The following is an 18257-nucleotide window of genomic DNA, read 5'->3' as shown; positions in this document are numbered from 1 at the left end:
AGGAGGCCCAGAATTGGGCCCTAATAGGAGGCATTTGTGGTTCCCCAACAAACACCCCGTTCAGCTCCCACCCCCATATGCTACACACCAACAAGGCAGGGTGGCTCTAGGAGCAGAAGAGCTGACAGGCCCCAGGGGACAGTCTGGCTGGGCAGGAAGGCAGCACAGTCCTTCAGGAGAAGCAGTTTGTCAGGGCCATGTGGGGGGGGGGGGGGGGAGACGCAGGAAGGAGGGGGCTCTGGCAATAGTCAAAACAACAGGGGACGTGGTTGGCTTGTGCTTCTCTTTTTATTGTTTCTGTCCGGCCCCTGCAGTGGGGAGGGGCAGGCACGGGAGGTGGGTGCCCTGCCACCTTGCCTGAGACCGCTCTGCCTCTGTCCTCTCCTTTCCTCTCAGCATCTCGCCCACCCTCACTCCTTCTGAGTCTCCTGCTCCCACATCTGGCACCTTCGGGGGTTCCCTCTTGCAGCCCCTGCTTGCTAAGCCTACCCTGGGAACATAAGGGACTATGGGGCTAATTTAGTGCCCCCCCAGTCTCCACAGGGACTAATCCCCCAGTTGCCTGCCTGGCTTACTGAGGAAGCCCTTTCTCTCTCTGACCTGGGCTGGGGAGTGGAGAGGTCCACCCCATGGGTCCCAACACCCTGCTGGGGTGAGGGGCCCTCTCCAAAGCCAGAGGCTAGAGCCTGAGGTCGCGGAGGGGGGAGGGGCAGGGTCACTGCTCTGTCTCAGCTCCATTCAGGCCCTGCCCAGCGCACCCATGGGCGGCCAAGAGCCCGGCGCGCTCACTTCCAACATCCAGTACTCTTACTACTGCTGGGGGCTCCCTGTGCTGGGCAGGGACGGGCCATGTCCCCTGTGGGGACCATGAGGGGATGGTGAGCGAGGGTCAGAGGCTGTGAGGGGAGACTGCGGCTAGGTGTGGCGTCCTTCGATGGAAGGCGGCTGGCTTCTGGAGGCAGTGAGGACAGGGGCGAGGACGGTCTCTGGTGGCAGAGGGGTCTCCGGCTTTACAGCACCTCGTGCTGCTGCTGTGTGGCCTCGCTGACGACCTGGGGAGGAAGAGAAAGACGGTCCGATCCAGTGCTGGCAGGAGAAGGGAGCCCGGCCCCCATTCCAGAACTGCAGCGCCCCCCCTCCCCTCAGACAGGGACTCAGACAAGCACAGCTGGCAGAGAGAGCCTGGCTGACAGCTTCCCAGACACACCCCGTGGCCCCCACCTGCAAAGGGACCGGGCAGACTGCTCACCTCCCCGTCCCGGGTCTCAATGGTCTTGATCATCACCGTCTTCTTGGTATGGACTTCGGAACTCCTTTGTTCAGGGCTTGTTTCTGTAACAGACCAGCCACACGCTCAGCCTGACCGAGTCCAGACCAGGCTGCTCCAGGGGCTGGGAGTCCACCCCCGGTTCCACGGGGCAAAGGGAAGACTCCCACCCCTTCTGTATGGACCTGGTACTTTTTCAGCGGGACTTTTATCACTTGTCCTTGAGCCCAGTGAGTGGCTCTGTGGACCCCAGGGTTAGTCCCAGGGTTGAGATGGGATCGGGAACCAACAGATGTGCTCCAGAAGTGGACTGGTTCAGGCAGGCAGGACCCCTGAGGCCCAGGCCACCCAGCACTTCCATCCCCCATACATCTTGCTCCTCTCCACCCTTGGGCCGCAGGAGAGCCCTGAGTGGATTTCTACCCTGACAGTTGGAACCCAAAACCCAGTCCCAAGGTGTTCTCTTAGATGTCCTCATGGTACCCAGCCCCCTTCAAGGCTCCAGATGAGTAACTTGATGTCTTAATGAAAGAGAGACGGACAGGAGTCTGCCACTGATTCATTGTTGGTGGCCAGTGACTTGCTCTCTGTGCCTCAGTTTCCTCATTGTGAAATGGTAACAATGACTCTTGCCCTATCATGGTCACAGGACTATTAATTTCAAAAAAGCAAGGAGCAGATTTAAATGTAAGGCTCACACTTGCTATCTGCATAAGCGACTAACTAAAAGGTTAGATTCTGAGTTTCATAGTAAGGGTCAAGTTTAGGTCCTTGGTACTAAGAGTCTGGTGTTCATGGATCTCCTTAGCAAGCAACCAGCCTTTGATGGGCATTGTAACTCCGTGGAACCAGCACATATTTTTCCCTGATGGAAATGAACATCGAAGATATAAAAGATTTGATCTAGGAAAGGCAAGGCTGCCAAGGACTCTGACTTCCTTTGCTAATGTATCATTATAGTGTGTTTCTCTGTTCTCCAGGGTTGGAAAGCCATGTGATCTGCATATTGCTAATGGCAGATTGGCACAATGCCCTAGCAGCTACTTTTTCTCACTGTTTGGCTTTGCTACAGTTTGGCTTCTTTGTTATAAACCTAATCCAACATCTTGTTCCAGCAAACTGGAGGTGTCCAACAAGCAGCGGAGAGGGTGGAGTGGGAGAGGTGGCACTTGGCAATTTGCCAGACAATGGGTGGCTGGTGCCTTATAGCCAGGGAGTGTGGTCCTAGATGCTTCTGCTGCCAGGCCCCTGGTTCCTTCAGAGTTTGGGTATATCAGGAAAAAGAAGCTGTTTGCTGATGCTCAATATTTCCAGAAGGTTCAGGGGACATGGTCAATACAATAGCATCCTATATAATAAAAGCCCAGCCACCAAATGGTGGAACGACTAAAACGACCAGTGAAGCAGTTGCTATGATGTGAACTGACCACCAGGGGGCAGAAGCTCAATGCAGGAGCTGCCCCCTGGTGGTCAGTACACTACCACAGTGGGAGCGCTACTTGGCTGACCAGGATGAGCGGCTGCTCCCACTTCCAACCCCTGGCCCACAGGCAGGAATCCAGGCTGTGATCATCGCCTCCTCCTGGTTCCCTGTCGCCTGCGCCGCCCCCCCACCCCCCCAGATGCCCACAGTCCACGGGGCTCTCAGACCTGGCCCCGAAGGCTGGTAGGCAGGTTTGTGGTTGCTGCAGGACAAGACTAAGGCCTACCCTGCTGCCTCTCAGTGTTATTGTCCCTGGGCCCACCCCAACTAGGTCCCCTGGAGCAGCAAGTGCTCTGGCTCCACAGAAGATGCTGGACCAGGGGGCAGCCGCTCAGAGGGTGGGTCCACAGCCACTCCACTAACCAGGAGGAGCAGCAGCCCTCCATGGTGGGCTGATTCCCTCAGGCCACCCCGCCCCTCTAGTGCATAAATTCTGTGCGCTGGGCCTCTAGTGAGATAATAAAATGGAATGATCTCTTTGTCAGAAGATCCCCTATCCAACCCTCCTCCTCCCACCCCCCTACTCCCCGGCAGCAGCCTCCTTTCTCTTCTCCAAACCCCAGTCCTGTCCCCACAGGTCCATCCTCCCCTCCTGGCTGGCCTTGAGCACTGCCCATGCTGGATTCCTGCTCTCCACCACCCAGGCCTCCACTTGCTAACATACACTCACCTCGAAAGTTGAGGGCAGAGAAGGTCTGGATAGGGAGGTTGATCCTGAAAGGAGAGAGAGATCAAATCCCAAAGGGTTAGGACCCTCACTGTCTCCCTGTGACCACCTATCAAGTTTGCCCTGGTCCTCTCTAAACACCATCCTCAGTTGTCCCAGTCCCAGGGACCCCAGCACTCCCTCTGCCATATTGCCCAGAGCTTAAGGTCAAAGGCCAACTTTAGCTGTCCCAGGAACTTAAGGTCAAAGGCCAACTTTAGCTGACCACCAGGGGGCAGAAGCTCTCCCTTTAGGAGAGATCACCCATTCCATCTCTGACCTGCTGGCATGACACCAACACCCCCAATCCTGCTGCCCTGTCCAGTTCACCAGGATTCCCTTCTTGCTCCTGTCATGGCAGGAAGTATGGATAGCAGCTCTGGGGGACATCCATTGTGTGTGCCCTCCAGCCAGGGTGGGAATCTCTGGCCTATGCACATGTGAGGCCAAGTTCCAGGAAATGCCATTTAGCTACCTTAAAAGGTCATTATAGCCCTAGCCGGTTTGGCTTAGTGGATAGGACGGGTCCCGGGTTCAATTCCGGGCTCGATCCCTCGTGAGTGGCGTGCAAGAGACAGCCAATCAGTGATTCTCTCTCATCATTGACATTTCTATCTCTCTCTCCCTCTCCCTTCCTCTCTGAAACTAATAACAATTATATATATTTTTTAAAGTCATTATATATAGGTGTTACTCTACGAAACCTGAAATGTGTAAATCTCCATCTAAACATGTCTGCTGAGTTCTAAAAACTCCCAATATTATCATTTTTATGAGTATCAATGGACATCATTTCTTTGAGTTAATGACCTGTTTTAAATTGAAGTTAAGTTTACATACAGTGAAATGCACAGATCTTTAGTGTGCAATCCAGTGAGTTTTGATCAGCGTTTAATTGCAAGTCTAAATAAAGATGGAATATTTCCTCCACCCCAGCAGGTGACCTCATGTTCCCTTCCAATTGTGTGCTGTTTTCTGTGTCTAGAGGAGAATTGACATGTCCGAGCTTGTCATTCTGGTCTTTTCCCATAAGCACATGTATGTATGCATGTATGTGTATGCACATCTGTGCCCTCAGTGTACAACTCTGCACCCTCTCTTCTAGCTTGTCTTTCCTTTATCTGCCCCTCCCTTTCCTACCTCATCATTCCCCACTTTGCTCTATCTCTCCCTTGACTGGCAGTAATATTTTATTACCATTTGCTAAACACGGTTTTATACTGCTGGTTCTTAATTCTGAAGGTAGAAGAGGGAATAGTTACATTTCTCTTTTTATCAAAGCTATTAATTAAATCACTTTTACTCAGGTGGCCTTGGTTAATTCTCTGCTATTAGTGGAGTGGTGGCCTCTTGTATAAAATTGTTTCCAGGTCTTGTTGAGGTGATCCTGAGCCCCCATCATGGCAGGAATGGGGGCCCTAGCACCCCCCAGGACCCCACTGCCAGCCCTGCCTTGCCCCTTACCGGCTCTCCTCGCCCTCCAGCAGCTTCCGGTAGGTGGCAATCTCCACATCCAGGGCCATCTTGACATTGAGCAGGTCTTGGTATTCACGGAGGTGGCGGGCCATCTCATCCTTGAGGTGACGGATCTCTTCCTCTAAGCGAGCGATGTTGTCCTGGTAGCCGCTGGCCTCACTAGCAAAGCGATCCTCCAGCTCCCGCATCTGCCTCATCAGGGAATCATTCTGCAGGGGAGGGGTGCCCAAGTCAAGGTCAGGTTGTTTTAAATGGGGGGACCCTTGGGTCCAGGATGGGGGAAAGACAGCCTCAGGGCTGGAAGACACTCCAGATAGTCAAGCCCAAGAGTTGTCAAACTCTTCTGAGCCAGGGAACCCTGACCTCAAATGAAGTAGAAACTCAGACAATTAGAACTGACAAAGGGCAGCATCGATGTTCAGCCTCTGCACCCCCACACAGGAGTCTCATAGTTTCCTGAGAGCCCAACTGGCAATCACCTGTTCTTACCACTGTGGTGGATTTGAGAGGACAGGCCCAGAGAGGACATGTGATGGGCCTGACCTCACAGAGTGAAGGTGGGAGCTGTAGGTAGAAAGGGCCTGGCCAGGCAAGGTGGGCAGGGACTCACAGTGCCTTTGAGAGCATCGATCTCGCAGGTATAGGACTGGATCTGGTGCCGGTATTCCATCATCTCCTGCTTGGCCTGGCGCAGTGCATCATTGTTCTTGTTGGCCGCCTGGGTCAGGTCGGACACCTAAGGGCAGAGAGGGGCCCTGACATGAGGAGGATGCAGGATGCAGGTTGGGGATGGGCAAGGGAGCATAGAGGCCCTGGCTCACCCTCCTCCCCATGGATGGAGCCACAGGAAACACTTCCAAACTGGACTTGAGGGGGACATAGGGGTCAGGCTGCCTACCTTCGACTTGTACCACTCCTCAGCTTCAGAGATGTTCTTAGCTGCAATGGTCTCATACTGGGCCCGGATGTCCCTGAGGGCAGCAGTGAGGTCCGGCTTGGTCATGTCCATCTCCACATGGACCTGCTGTTCTTGAAGCTGGGCCTGTAGCTCTCGGATCTCCTGCAGGGAGCATCTGGGCGTCAGTCCCCTACCAGGCACCCTCACACCCCCATTTCCAGAGCCGAGTACCACGATCCCCCCCTTTCCACCTGCTTTCACCAGTGTCTAAGGACCCCAAGGAGGAGGGCCCAGAGCATACCTCTTCGTGCACTTTCTTAAGGAATGCGATTTCCTCGTTGAGAGATTCGATCCTGCGCTCCAGGTCAATTCGAGCTAGAGTGGCGGCATCCACATCCTGGGAGAGGTCAAGCAAGAGGGACAGGGTCACTGATCACCCAGGCAGGGCAGAGGGAAACCAGAGGCCACACGGGGGGAGGGATGGGGGACAGAGATGTAAGGATCCCGGGTGATCAATGAGGGCTCACCGATCGGAAGGCAGCCAAGTTGTTCTCTGCTTCTTCTTTCAGTTGAATTTCCTCTTGCAGTCTGGTGGGGACAGACAGGCAGACAGAAAGATAGATAGATAGTTGGTGGGGATAAAACTGCCCAGAGAGTGGGCTGAGAACAGAGAAAGGAGGCCTGGCTGCTGGGTAGAAACAGGAGAGGCCCCACCCAGTGGAGCAGGGGACAGGAAGTGGCCCAATATCTGCCCTAGAGCCACACCCTGGAAGTCTATGTCCCCATCAGATTGTGACCTCGCTGAGATTAGGAAGCCCGTCTATTTTATCCACCTCTATGTCCCTGGTTCCTAAGCCCCAGCTGGGGGTGCGATTAATATTTATGACCTGGGTGGCAGGGTGGTGACTGCTCAGTTGAGCTGTCAGAAGCAGGACCCATGAGCCCTGGCTCATACTTGTTGCCCTTTCCTACCCAGAGCCCAGTGGAGCCCACCACCCAGGCCTTCCAGCTTCCTTGAGGGCGCCCCCCCCCCCCCCCCCCCCCCCCCCCGTCCCCTCTCTCCTTTCCTTTAGAATCTAGAGTCTAGATTATCTGTTCCCCTGGGAAATGGCACAGCCTCAGCTAGGCCCAGGGCCCAGCTCCCCACTCTATCCTCCTCCCTCCCCAGGGTCTCATCACAGATGAGCTGAGAGCTACTGCTTGGATTCCCCGCCCCCTGCCCTTCCCAGCTGGCCCCAGATTCCCTCCTCTCCTATCAAACCCCCTTTCCCTCTGCCTGAACCTGGGCCCCTCCTTCCTCCTCCACCAATCTGCCTGCCTGACAGCCAGCCACACCACCCCATTGTCTTAAGATGCTTCTTAAGGGGGGCTGTCTACAGGGCCTTCCGAGGTGTCCTGTTTCCACCCCGTGATGTCCCCAAGAAAACCCTTTTTGCAGAGGGGAGCGCAGGAGAGAGGCCTGGAGTCCCTCTGGCTCAGGGGACACAGGCAGATGACCTTCTCCCTGCAGGGCGCGCGGCCCGTGGGAAGGGGTTTCCGGGAGCCCAGGGTCCTCTCTCACTTGGCCTTGAGCCGCTGCAGGTCGTCCAGCAGGTTGTCGCGCTCCAGGTCGACGCGGGAGCGCTGGTTAGTGAGCACCTCCACCTGGCGCCGCAGCTCGCGCAGCTCCTCCTCGTAGATCTCGGCCACCCGCGTGGGCTCGCGGCCCTTGAGCCGGTTCACCTCGGCGGCGAGCGCGGCGTTCTGCTGCTCCAGGAAGCGCACCTTCTCGATGTAGTTGGCGAAGCGGTCGTTGAGCTCCTGCAGCTCCACCTTCTCGTTGGTGCGCGTGGCCAGGAACTCCTGGTTCACGGCGTCGGCCAGCGAGAAGTCCAGCAGCTCGCCCGCGCCGTAGGAGGAGGAGGGCGCGCGGGCCGCCCCCAGCCGGCTGGCCCGCAGCCCGCCCAGGCCCCCCGCCCCGCCGGCCGTGCGCGACATCTGGTACACGCGGGATGTCATCGAGCTCGAGGAGCCCTTGGTGCCGAAGCCAGCGCGCGGGAACACGGGCGAGCCCAGCGGGGAGCCGAGCGAGAAGGCCGGGGCGCCGCCGAAGGTGCGGCGGTAGGAGGACACGCGCTGGCTGGAGGAGTAGGCCTGGCTCATCGTGGCGGCGCGGGCGAGGCTGGGAGGCGCAGAGGAGGCGGCGGGCAGGCGGCCGGCTGGAGAGTGGATTCCGGCAGGGGACACCGGGCCCCCAGCAGCCGGCACTATTTGTATCCCTCCTGACATCAGCCCCCGCCGCCCCTCCCCTGACAGCTGCAGGATCCGGCTGTCCTGCCAGGAAAGGGCGGCCACTGGCGAGGGGGCGGGGAACCCAGCTCCCCCGCAAGAGGCCTGTGGGGGGCTTGTAAGGGGTGTGAGAGAGGCTGATCCATCTAGGAGGGCAGAAGAACGGGCCGGCCGGCCTGCCAACAGCCTCAGCAGGGCAGCAAGCACGCCAGAACCCCCAGGCAGGCCCCTTCAGCCTTTGGGTGCTGGCCTCATACTGGCGGTAGTCAGGGGAGAGAGCCCGAGAGAGAGGCTTCCATTTAGTTTGAGGGTCTCCTTTTTGCTCCAAGGTCATTGCTCCAAGAGACAGTGGGTCATTTCCGGAAGGGACACGGCCTGCTCTCAAGAAAGGCTCCACGTCACCATTTTCCCAAAGATTCTCTGGAAGTGGCAGAGGTTTGGGAGGGCTCAGGCAAATACCACCAGCCAGACCTAGAGGAGGAGGGTCTCTGGGCAGCCTGAGCGGGTCAGAGAGCAATCACGGCCAGAGCTGTCCGCTGGCCCCTGGGTTCTAGCTCTGCGCCTCAGTTTCCCCCCAGACAGGTGTAGGCCGTGATTTTCCTCCCCCACTTACTGATGAGGACATGGCCTCCAGTTTATAAACAACAGAGTGATTTCCCAGAATGGTCTGGTGTGCTTTCAGTTTCCAATGGCTACATGCATGCACTCTCACCCCCACACCACCAACCTCACCTGGCTTCTGCCCCCTTGTGTCCGCTCCACCCCTCTCTGACTCAACCCCATACCCACTTCACCCACGCCCACACACACACCGGGGGTTTGTGTTTTGTCACGAGCCGCATGTCAACCCAGCCTTCTCCCTGACAGCAACAGCTGCCAACCCGAAATACCAGAGCCGGTATTTATAGAGGAGAATGCACGGGTCCGGTAAACAAGCGCACTGAAGAGAAGCTCTGGGAGCGGGGCCCAGATACCTGAGGAGGAGGCACGCGTGTCAGATGGTGGAGGAAAGCCCCACTCACTTCCCACCCCCATAATGTTCCAAGCCCCCAGCAGGAATGGAGCCCGGCAGAGGTCTTGCCCATCTGCAAGGCCCTGGCTGGCCCCACAGGGCATGCCCACTTTTCCATGAGCACTGCTGCCTCTCCACACCTCCACCTGGCACTCCCTTAGGCCTGACCCTTTCGGAATGCAAATCCTGGAAATAGAGTTCTGGTCCTTCCCTAGTTCTGCCATCGCCAGCAGAACTAATTACTGGCAGACAAGCCCTTTACTTCTCAGTGTCCTCCTTATAAAGAGAGAATACTAGCCTTGCCATGTTTACCCTATACATGTTTGAAGAGCCTCAGGTAACAATATACAATAATAATAATAATAATAATAATAATAATAAATGTACGAAGCACCTACTCTATGCCACTCTGCTGAAGCAGTCTGACTCCAGAGCCCGTGCTTTGTCCCCAGGGTGGGTGTGAAAGTGCCGGGTGATCTTAAAGAGCTTTGTTACTGCTGTCTTTTCAAAGCCCTTTCACATTATGTGTCTAATTTTTACCCAAGAGACAAGCTTATGAGGTCGGTGGGGAGTTCCAGCTATTCTTATCCTTTCTTGGAGTCATTGCAAGCTGTTGCATTCTGGTTATTTTTGTGTCTCATCTCCCAAACTAGATTCTAGACTCCTGGAGAATTTTGGAGATCATGTGGGTTCTTAGTACATTCCAGGCAGCACTGTCCTTGTTGTAGTTCAAAGTAGCTTGTGAGCTTCCTTTCTCATTTCCTTATTTTGGTAACAAATGTCACACACACACACACACACCAGAAGTGAATAAGAGACTCAGCTCCCAGCCAGTTTTAGAACTGCATCACTTTTACTATAGTGATTGGCTCAAAGGGTGGTGCTGGAGCTGAGCAGGGCCAATCAGAGACCTTCCCTAGGATTTATAGATGGAACTGGGATTACTAAATTGGAGCCTGTGGCAACCATGTTTCCTACCTGCTGGGAAGGTCTTTCTGGAGGAAAAAGAGCTCAACAAGCAAGGAGAGGCAAAGACACCTGGAGAGGAGGAGAACTGCCAGGCAGGCAATCCCAAATTCTAGGCCCTGGTTCTGTAGCTCTTACTCAATTTCATGAGCTCTCTCAGTGTTCTTCCTTGCTTTGAGGCCAATAAACTTTTCCTACTTTTCAGTTAAGGAGCTTGGTGTTGGCTTCTGTCACTTGTAGTCAGACAATCTTGACTAATCTACTGTAGGAAAGTGCATATCTATTTCCACAATGCTGGAGATGACAAAACATTTGTGGGGCTCCTTTCTGAAAACAGTTTCCAGTTCACATAAGGAAATTGCCTTTCTACCCCGCACTGTCCACTCCTGTTCCCCATGTGCTACCAACCCCCTGAGCTGCCCCAGCAGGCAAGGGGCAAGTCAGCTTCATGTGTACGAGGAAGTACAGGCCTGGCCCAGTCCACAGTTCTGCATGTCTTCCCCAGGATTCTGCAAGGCTAGAAAAGGAGAAAGAACCTATCCAGAATCCCTGCAGGACAGGAAAGGAGGGCTGTCTCAGCAGGTAAAACTCTGCAGTGAAAATGACGGAAAGCTGGAAAGTGAGGGAAAGACTGAAGATGATATATAGATACACAAGATGGAGAAAAGTCTATGAGGAAGAAAAGCCAGAAATGGAGGGGAAGCCAGAGCATGAGGAAAAGCACCAGTAGGAGGGACAGCGATGATGAGGGGAAACAAAAAAAGCAGAGCAAGCTGGAAGGTGAAGAAAAAGCACAATGTAAAAGCAAGTCAGAACCCAGGCCAAGCCAGAGAGCCAGTCCTGCGCTGCCGAGGAGCGCCAGGCTGAAGATTGTGTGCCCCAGAAAAATAAAGCCAAAAACGGACAGGGGGACAGATGATTCCCCCAACAACTATCAGTCGGACTTACGGGAAAGACATTTGGGCAGTGAGGAGATGATGAGGAAATGTGGAGACACTGCAAGGGCTCAGGAAGAGTTAAGGGAAAAAAGAAAAGAAAGCGGATGTTTTCATTGGATGCCAAGAGATGTACAAGATCCATTCCTACCTGGGGACTAATGGGGTGGAGGCAGCGGCCAAAGGGACTTACATGATATCCCATACCTTTAAAGCCCTTGGGCTTTAATTCTGATTCCTCTGGTAAGAATATTCTAACCCTGTTTTCTCCGGTGGGCATTTGCCAGGTGATGTGCTTTCACCTTAAGCTGATAGTTTGCTTCAGGTGTCTGTCATTCTTGTCACCAGCAGCCTTTTTATCCATTTATACAGTACTCTATATCAGCAGGGGATTTTCACCCATATGCATGGAAGAGATGTTCATGGCACTTTGTAAAACAATAAAGGGAAAAGTTTACACACACACACATACACACACACACACACACACACACACACGAAATTGTCCTTCTGACTATTCCAGTAGCTCAGTGTAATTGTGAAATAAGACAGAAAGCAAATAAGTAAATAAATAAATCCACCTATTTTCTAGTAAAAATCAACATCTCTACCTTGGCTCTGAACCACTTGATTCAGTTTCCAAAGTTAAGTTTCACCCTTGAGGATTTGTTACCATGGAGGGCAGCAAAACAACACTCCGAGGCTTGGACGACAGGTGAAAAAGGAGCGCTCTGTTGAAGCAGCGATACGGCTGGGCTGGGTTTACTGGTAGCCTCCCCAGGAACCACGTAGAAGCAAATATACTAAAAAATAAAATAAAAACTTATTTGGATGGTTAATGTATCATCACAAAATGCAAGAGGCCCATTCTGTGGGTTGCCTTTTCATTCTGTTCGTAGTATCCTTTGATGAACGCACGTTTTCAATGTTTATGAAGTCCAATTTATCTATTTTTTTTCTTTTATCGCCTGTGCTTTTGGTTTCATATTCAAGAAATCATTGCTAAATTCAATATCATAGCTTTTACCCCCTGTATTTTCTTCTAAGAGTTTTACAGTTTTATATCTTTGACCTATTTTGAGTTCATTTTTGTGTGCTGTATGAAGGTAAGGGTCCAACTTCATTCTTTCACAAATGAATATCCAAATTTCCAGCATTTGTTGGAAAGACAGTCTTTCCCCATTGAATGGTTTGGACACCCCTGTTGAAAATCATTTAGCCATATATGTGAGAATTTATTTCAGAGCTCTCTATTCTATTCCATTGGTCTATCTATAATCTGTCCTTATGCCAGTACCATACTGTTTTGATTACTGTGTGTTTCCAGTGAGTTTTGAAATCAGGAAGTATGAATCCTCCAACTTTGTTCTTCTTTGGCAAGATGTTTTGGCTACTCCGGGTCCCTTGAAATTCCATATGAGTTTTAGGATGTAATTTTCTATTTCTTCAGAAAACCTTTTGACAGGGATTATACTGAATCTGTAGATCACTTTGAGTAGTATTGATAGTTTAACAATATTAAATCTTCATTTAATAAACATGGAATTCCTTTCCATTTATTTCTGTCTTCTTTAATTTATTTCAGCAGTGGTTTGTAGTTTTTAACATACAAGTCTTTTATCTGCTTGGTTAAATTTATTCCAAAGTATTTTATTCTTTTTGATGCTACTGTAAATGAAATTGATCATTGGGGGGGCTTTCCTGCATTCTGTTATTGTGGTGCATTATCCTAATTGATTTTTCATATCTTAAACCATCCTTCCATTCCAGGAATAAATCCCACTTGGTAAAATTAAGAAGTATGATTTTATCAAGTGGCATTTATTCCTGGAATGGAAGGATGATTCCATATATAATTTCTTTAATATGCTGCTGAATTTGGTTTCTAGTATTTTGTTGAGAATTTTTATAGCAATATTCATAAGGCTTATAGTTTTATTTTATGGTGTATCTTTGTCTGGCTTTGATATCAAGGTAGTGATGGGATGACAGAGGAGCTGGAAAGAAGTCTCTTATTTTCAAATTATTGGAAGAGATTGGTATAAATTCTGAAATGTTTGGTACAATTCACCAGTGAAGCCATCTGTTACAGCTTTTTTCTTTGATGGGAGGTTTTTAGTCTTACTATCCTCATTTGTAATTCACTGTATAAATTTGCAATAGTTTATTTGGCCATTTATTTTATTGATAGATATTTATATTATTTTTATTATTTTGCTATTATAAACAATGCAGCTATGAACATTCTTGGGACACTTTTTTTTGGGGGGGGGAGACACACTTTAAATATATAAATTTAGCCGTTACATTATTTTATGGTCACCTCTTAAGCTAATTGATATTGGAAATGGGAAGCTCCACCAAGACAGACCAGTTCATTCAGCACTTACCAGAAAAAGAAAATTCACAAATATCTTTTTCTTATTAATACAGTATTTATTTGTCTTCCTTCTGTCAAACCCTGAGCCAACTACTTTCCCCAGGCTGCCTGGGGAGATATAGGAAAAAGAACATACAGGGACGATAAGACACGGAAGAACTATGGGATGAGGAGACAGCTCCTTCACATGGCGAAGAGGATGAGAAAGGCCACCATTAGGCCGAAGAGCTCCAAGGCCTCTGAGAGGGCGAAGCCCAGATGGCTAGAAATAAGTGAGGTTGGGGGACATGGGCCGTCAGGCTGCTGAGGCTCTCATCTGTCAGTGTCTCTGAGTTTCAGCACCATTGCAGTGATCGGCTCAGCTGAGAGGTGCTCCTGACCAAGGAGGGGGTAGAGACACACTTGATGCAGGCATACATTTTCAGGGGATGAGGGGAACTGCTCCCAGTGCAGAGAAGACAGAGAGGGGTGGGGGATTGGGTGGGGGGGATTCACAAATTTGTGTATGTGATATGGTGCCTTGTACAGTGCTATCTGTATATCAATATATTTTGTTGAATCAAATAAAAAAGAAAGTCAGTCCTGAAGTTTGCTTGAGATCTTCCCAAGTTACCCGGACCTTGGAGAGTCTTGGAAACCCCAGGTTGAAGGTAACTTTATTAATCACGAGGTTGACCAGTCTCATGGCCCCACTTCTCAGTGAAGGCTTAAGTCATCTTCATTGTGACTCCAGCAAGCCTGCTCCAGCCCAAATCCCTCCACCGCCTGGGAGCTTGGCGTCCCAAGGCAGCCCATTCGATTCCATACAGAGCCACTGGGTACCTAGCGCATGTCGGGCACGAGACAGAGGCCCGTTCTGCTGTTAGAAAATATTTCTTTGTATTTGAACCCAGGTGATGTGTCTCTGCTATGCCGCTTATGGTAACCTCAGAGCCAAACAGAGCACGAAGAACCCCCTTTGGCAGACCTGCTCCTCAGCTACTTCTGGGGAGTGCTCATTCCTTTGGAGACAGCCTGTTTCACCATCACCACTTTCTCTCCCTTCCCTGACCCACTGCACCAGCAAAACCCAAGCTCATCATGGCCCCAAAGTCCCCGCAGGACTGGCCCCGCCCACCTTGCCTTCTCAATTCACTCACCGCCCCTTTGGGCTCCCCTCACCTCAGGCACGCTGCCCTCTTTTCTGTTGAATCATATTGCGGAGCTCTTTCCAGCCTCCAGGCTTCTTTGCATTTCCTGTTCCTGGCCTTCCCCTCTGCTGAGTGTCTGGAGGGCGAATGGATGCCTAGGCATGTCTCCGAACCTCACAGAGGGCTCCCTGGCAGACAAGGGCCCTGCCTAGCCGTACCATAGGACCGCCTAGGTCCCTCGGATGGCACGAATAGGGAGCAGTGGCTGATGTGAGTGGATGGCAGTGATGGGGACACTGCCCAGGACAGCACAGACAGAGCATTTAGAGCACATGTGTCAAACACAAGGCCCGAGGGCCAAATCCGTCCCGCCAGGCCTTGCAATGTGGCCCACACCACGCTGTCATCACTGCACTCCGCTGCGTTTCCATCACAATGACAGTTTATGACTGTTCAGTAAACCATTCGGCCCGCGATTTAGGCTGGATTTTAGATTTTGGTCCCTTCTCTGATTGAGTTCGACACCCCTAATTTAGAGTGAGGAAAACTGAAGGGGATCCAAAAGGAGAGAAATGGAAGTGACTCTTCCACTTTGCCCTGTCTGAAAGCACCTCACTTTACCCCAGGTTCACCCCAGAATCCCTGAGGGCTGACACCTCCCTCCACGATTTACACCCACAGGGCGGGGGGGGGGGGGGGGGGGGGGTTGGGGGGGGGCACGGACACATCCTTTGCCCTCTTTTCCAGGGCTAATCATCCTCCTCTTCTTTTTTTGTTTCCCAACTGAGGAGGACCTCATGCTTCCACCCTTAGCCTGGCCTGGAGACAGTGTGGCCCGCGTGAAGCTGGGGAGCCTGGCTCTGGGCTCAGCTTTAGTACTTGGTAGGAGGCCCAAGCCTGGGGCCGTGGGGGTGGCCCCCGATCCAGAGGCGAAGGCAGAGACAGCACTCATCCTGGGGTCTCACCAGCTAAACACCTGTGCCACCTGGGCAAGTCCTGCCCTCCCCCTCCCCAGTCAGGCCCAGGTGTGAACGGGGACCAGGCAGGGTCATCTCTGGAGTCCCTTAGTGTCTCCCATCCTGAGTCTCTGGGCGGGACAGGTCCCCAGCCGAGCCCTCGCTCCCAGGAGCCTCCCTGCCTCATTGCTCCAGAGCCCCTCCCGCAGCGGCCTCCCATGCCGCCCCCTCCACCCACCTTCCCTCAGCTGTGATGCTGCTTAACCTCCACCGGCCGCGGCCGCGGAGGAGCCCGAGTGACTGTAAAAGGGAAGGAATGTCCAGAGGCAATTGTTTCTCTCTGATATCACTGCGGGGAGGTTGGGTTGGGGGGCCCAGCCAGACAGTGGCGGAGGCAGGGTTCTGGCTGAAACGCATCTCCCCCTTGCAGCTCTGGCCCCTCTTCCTCAGGCGCAGGCGGCTACCCACCCCCTCGCCTCTGGTACCCTCCCCATCTCATGAGTTTAAGACCTCCAGGCGGCGGCCTCCTCGCCCAGCTTTCTCCACCGGACCCCAGGCCCTTCCCCACGCCCCCTCCTGCGCCGCACACCCACCCCGGTTCTCACAAACCCCTACCCCGCCTCCCCCTCCTCACCCCACACCCTCGCTCCTTCTCCCGGCTCCAGCCCCCGCCTGCCCGCGCTCCTTTTACAGCCATGGAGCGCTGCGGGTTTTCTGCCAAAGTAGGAGAAGTCTGAAGCTCATCTCACCTCCTCCCAGCCCCCAACCTACCCGACCAAATAGGACGTCTGGCAGGCGGCGGGGAGGCGGAGGAGGCCGCGGTGGTGGAGGAAAGAAGGGGGCGGGGGGAGGAGCTAATGAGAAGGGCGGAGGTGAAAGGGCGTTGTGGACTCTGAGCCCCCCTAAATTCCAGGTGTTATTTGCATCAGGCAGAGATGGGGTGGGGGGATGGTGAGAATGGCGTCGGAGGTCCAGTGGAGGAGAGGGGAGGAGACTTAGGTGGCATTAAGAGAAGATCCCCTGGAAGGCACCCCGGTGTGTTGGGAGCAGCATGTGGCTGGGAGTCGGGATGGGCTGTGTGACATTGGCTGGTTGCGTGCCCTCTCTGGGTCTCAGTTTCTTTCTTTAAAAAAAAAAAAAAATATATATATATATATATATAATTATATATAATTATATATAATTATATATAATTATATATAATTATATATAATTATATATATAAATATATATATGTTTTATTGATTTTTTACAAAGAGGGAGAGGAATAGAGAGCTAGAAACATCAACTAGAGAGAAACATTGATCAGCTGCACAACCAAGACACATGCCCTCGGAATCGAACCTGGGACCCTTCAGTCCGAAGACCCTTCAGTCTGCTCTATCCACTAAGCTAAACCGGCCAGGGCTCAGTTTCTCTTGCTTGAAGTGAAACATCTCTCTCTATTCTGAGCCCAAGGAGAGGAGTGACAGAGGCCCCTTTCTCAGAACGCACCATGAGGTGGGACCCAGATCACTGGCATGTCCCCAGAACAGCCCGAATCCCACCACAGGGTGATGGATGTGGCTGCACCTGCCAGCAGAAATGGAATCAGCTTCCTCAGACACGTGTTCTCCCTCTTTCCAGGTTCCTCCCTCCTTCACCCTCCCCTTCTTCGCCCTGCCCCCAGGCTTTCATCCTCCCTGTGTGAGCACCTGGTCCTGCCCAGTGCCCAGCACTACAAAGGCAGCCCCTGAGGGCTCTCGGCCTCTCTGTTGTCCCCTCACCCCCTCACCTTGTCTGGCCACCTCCTCACAATTCCCAGAAGTCTACCCTTGAACTTCTCCAAATCCACCCGCCTGAACCATTTCCTGAAGCAGCAGAGACTGGAGGCAGAGGAGCCCCAACACAAACATACAGCCCCACACACCCACATTGCAACCCCCCAGCACAGTGGTCAGCAAACTCATTAGTCCACAGAGCCAAATATCAACGGAGCCAAATATCAACAGTACAACGATTGAAATTTCTTTGGAGAGCCAAATTTTTTAAACTTAAACTTCTTCTAATGCCACTTCTTTAAGATAGACTTGCCCAGGCCGTGGAACCCTGCCTCCGCCACTGTCTGGCTGGGCCCCCCAACCCAACCTCCCCGCAGTGAGGAGGCCAAAGAGCCGCAGTTTACCGACCACGGCCCTAGCAGACAGGAGTAGGTGGAAGAGAGTAAGAGGTGTGAGAACTGAGGTGTGGGGATCAGGGTGAGTGGGAGACAGGTGAGGTGTGCAGGATGGTACTCAGCCCCACCCCAAGCAGACCTCACAGTCTCGTTCACCTATGCTGGGACTCGCACCTGGACAGCCGCTCACGAACCCTAAGCCCTCTGCTGAACTGTAAGCCCCTTCTTTCTTCAGACGGTAACCCAGATAGAGAAAAGCAGTTTCCTTTCTCTCTGGCATTCTCTGTCAGGTTCTTGGTGCCGTCATTCAGCCTTCTCTTCGGCCTGATTCATTCATTCCTTTCATCTTCCCTCATAGGCTTTTTTTGGTTCCAGCCCCTCCAGTTTGGTCAGATCCTTGCTGCCCTGGGCCCTTTCCAGGTTTCCTTTGAGGCTGCGGGGTTCTTTAAACAGGGCCCGAGCAGGCTGGCAATGACCTCACAGGGCCACTATGCACAGTTGCTATATATAGCCTTATAGGATCATCGTCCCCTTCCTCCAGCCAGCTGAGTCACAGTCAGCTTGGGGTCCACTCAGACCCCAGGACCTTCGCTGCCACTCCAGACCGCACCCCACCACAGCACCC

General features: G+C 52.6%; 1 protein-coding gene and 2 pseudogenes across 1 annotated transcript; 1 reads left to right on the top strand and 2 right to left on the bottom strand.

The window, feature by feature from the left end:
• Positions 1-271: 271 nt before the first annotated feature.
• On the bottom strand, positions 272-8071 carry DES (desmin). The gene is made up of 9 exons (XM_036421798.2): positions 7392-8071; positions 6358-6418; positions 6132-6227; positions 5831-5992; positions 5543-5668; positions 4921-5141; positions 3421-3464; positions 1250-1332; positions 272-1052 (listed from the first exon to the last, which is right to left on the bottom strand). The coding sequence occupies exons 1-9, from the start codon at positions 7970-7972 to the stop codon at positions 1011-1013; spliced, it is 1416 nt and encodes a 471-aa protein (XP_036277691.1). The 5' UTR covers positions 7973-8071; the 3' UTR covers positions 272-1010.
• Positions 8072-10471: 2400 nt separating this feature from the next.
• Positions 10472-11173, top strand: LOC118709227 (annotated as a pseudogene).
• A 2253-nt stretch (positions 11174-13426) lies between these two features.
• On the bottom strand, positions 13427-13899 carry LOC118709609 (annotated as a pseudogene).
• Positions 13900-18257: the final 4358 nt, after the last annotated feature.

The sequence above is a fragment of the Pipistrellus kuhlii genome, unplaced genomic scaffold (assembly GCF_014108245.1).
Source record: "Pipistrellus kuhlii isolate mPipKuh1 unplaced genomic scaffold, mPipKuh1.p scaffold_m20_p_7, whole genome shotgun sequence".
Lineage (NCBI taxonomy): Eukaryota > Metazoa > Chordata > Mammalia > Chiroptera > Vespertilionidae > Pipistrellus > Pipistrellus kuhlii.
This window is presented reverse-complemented; position numbering and strand designations above follow the sequence as displayed.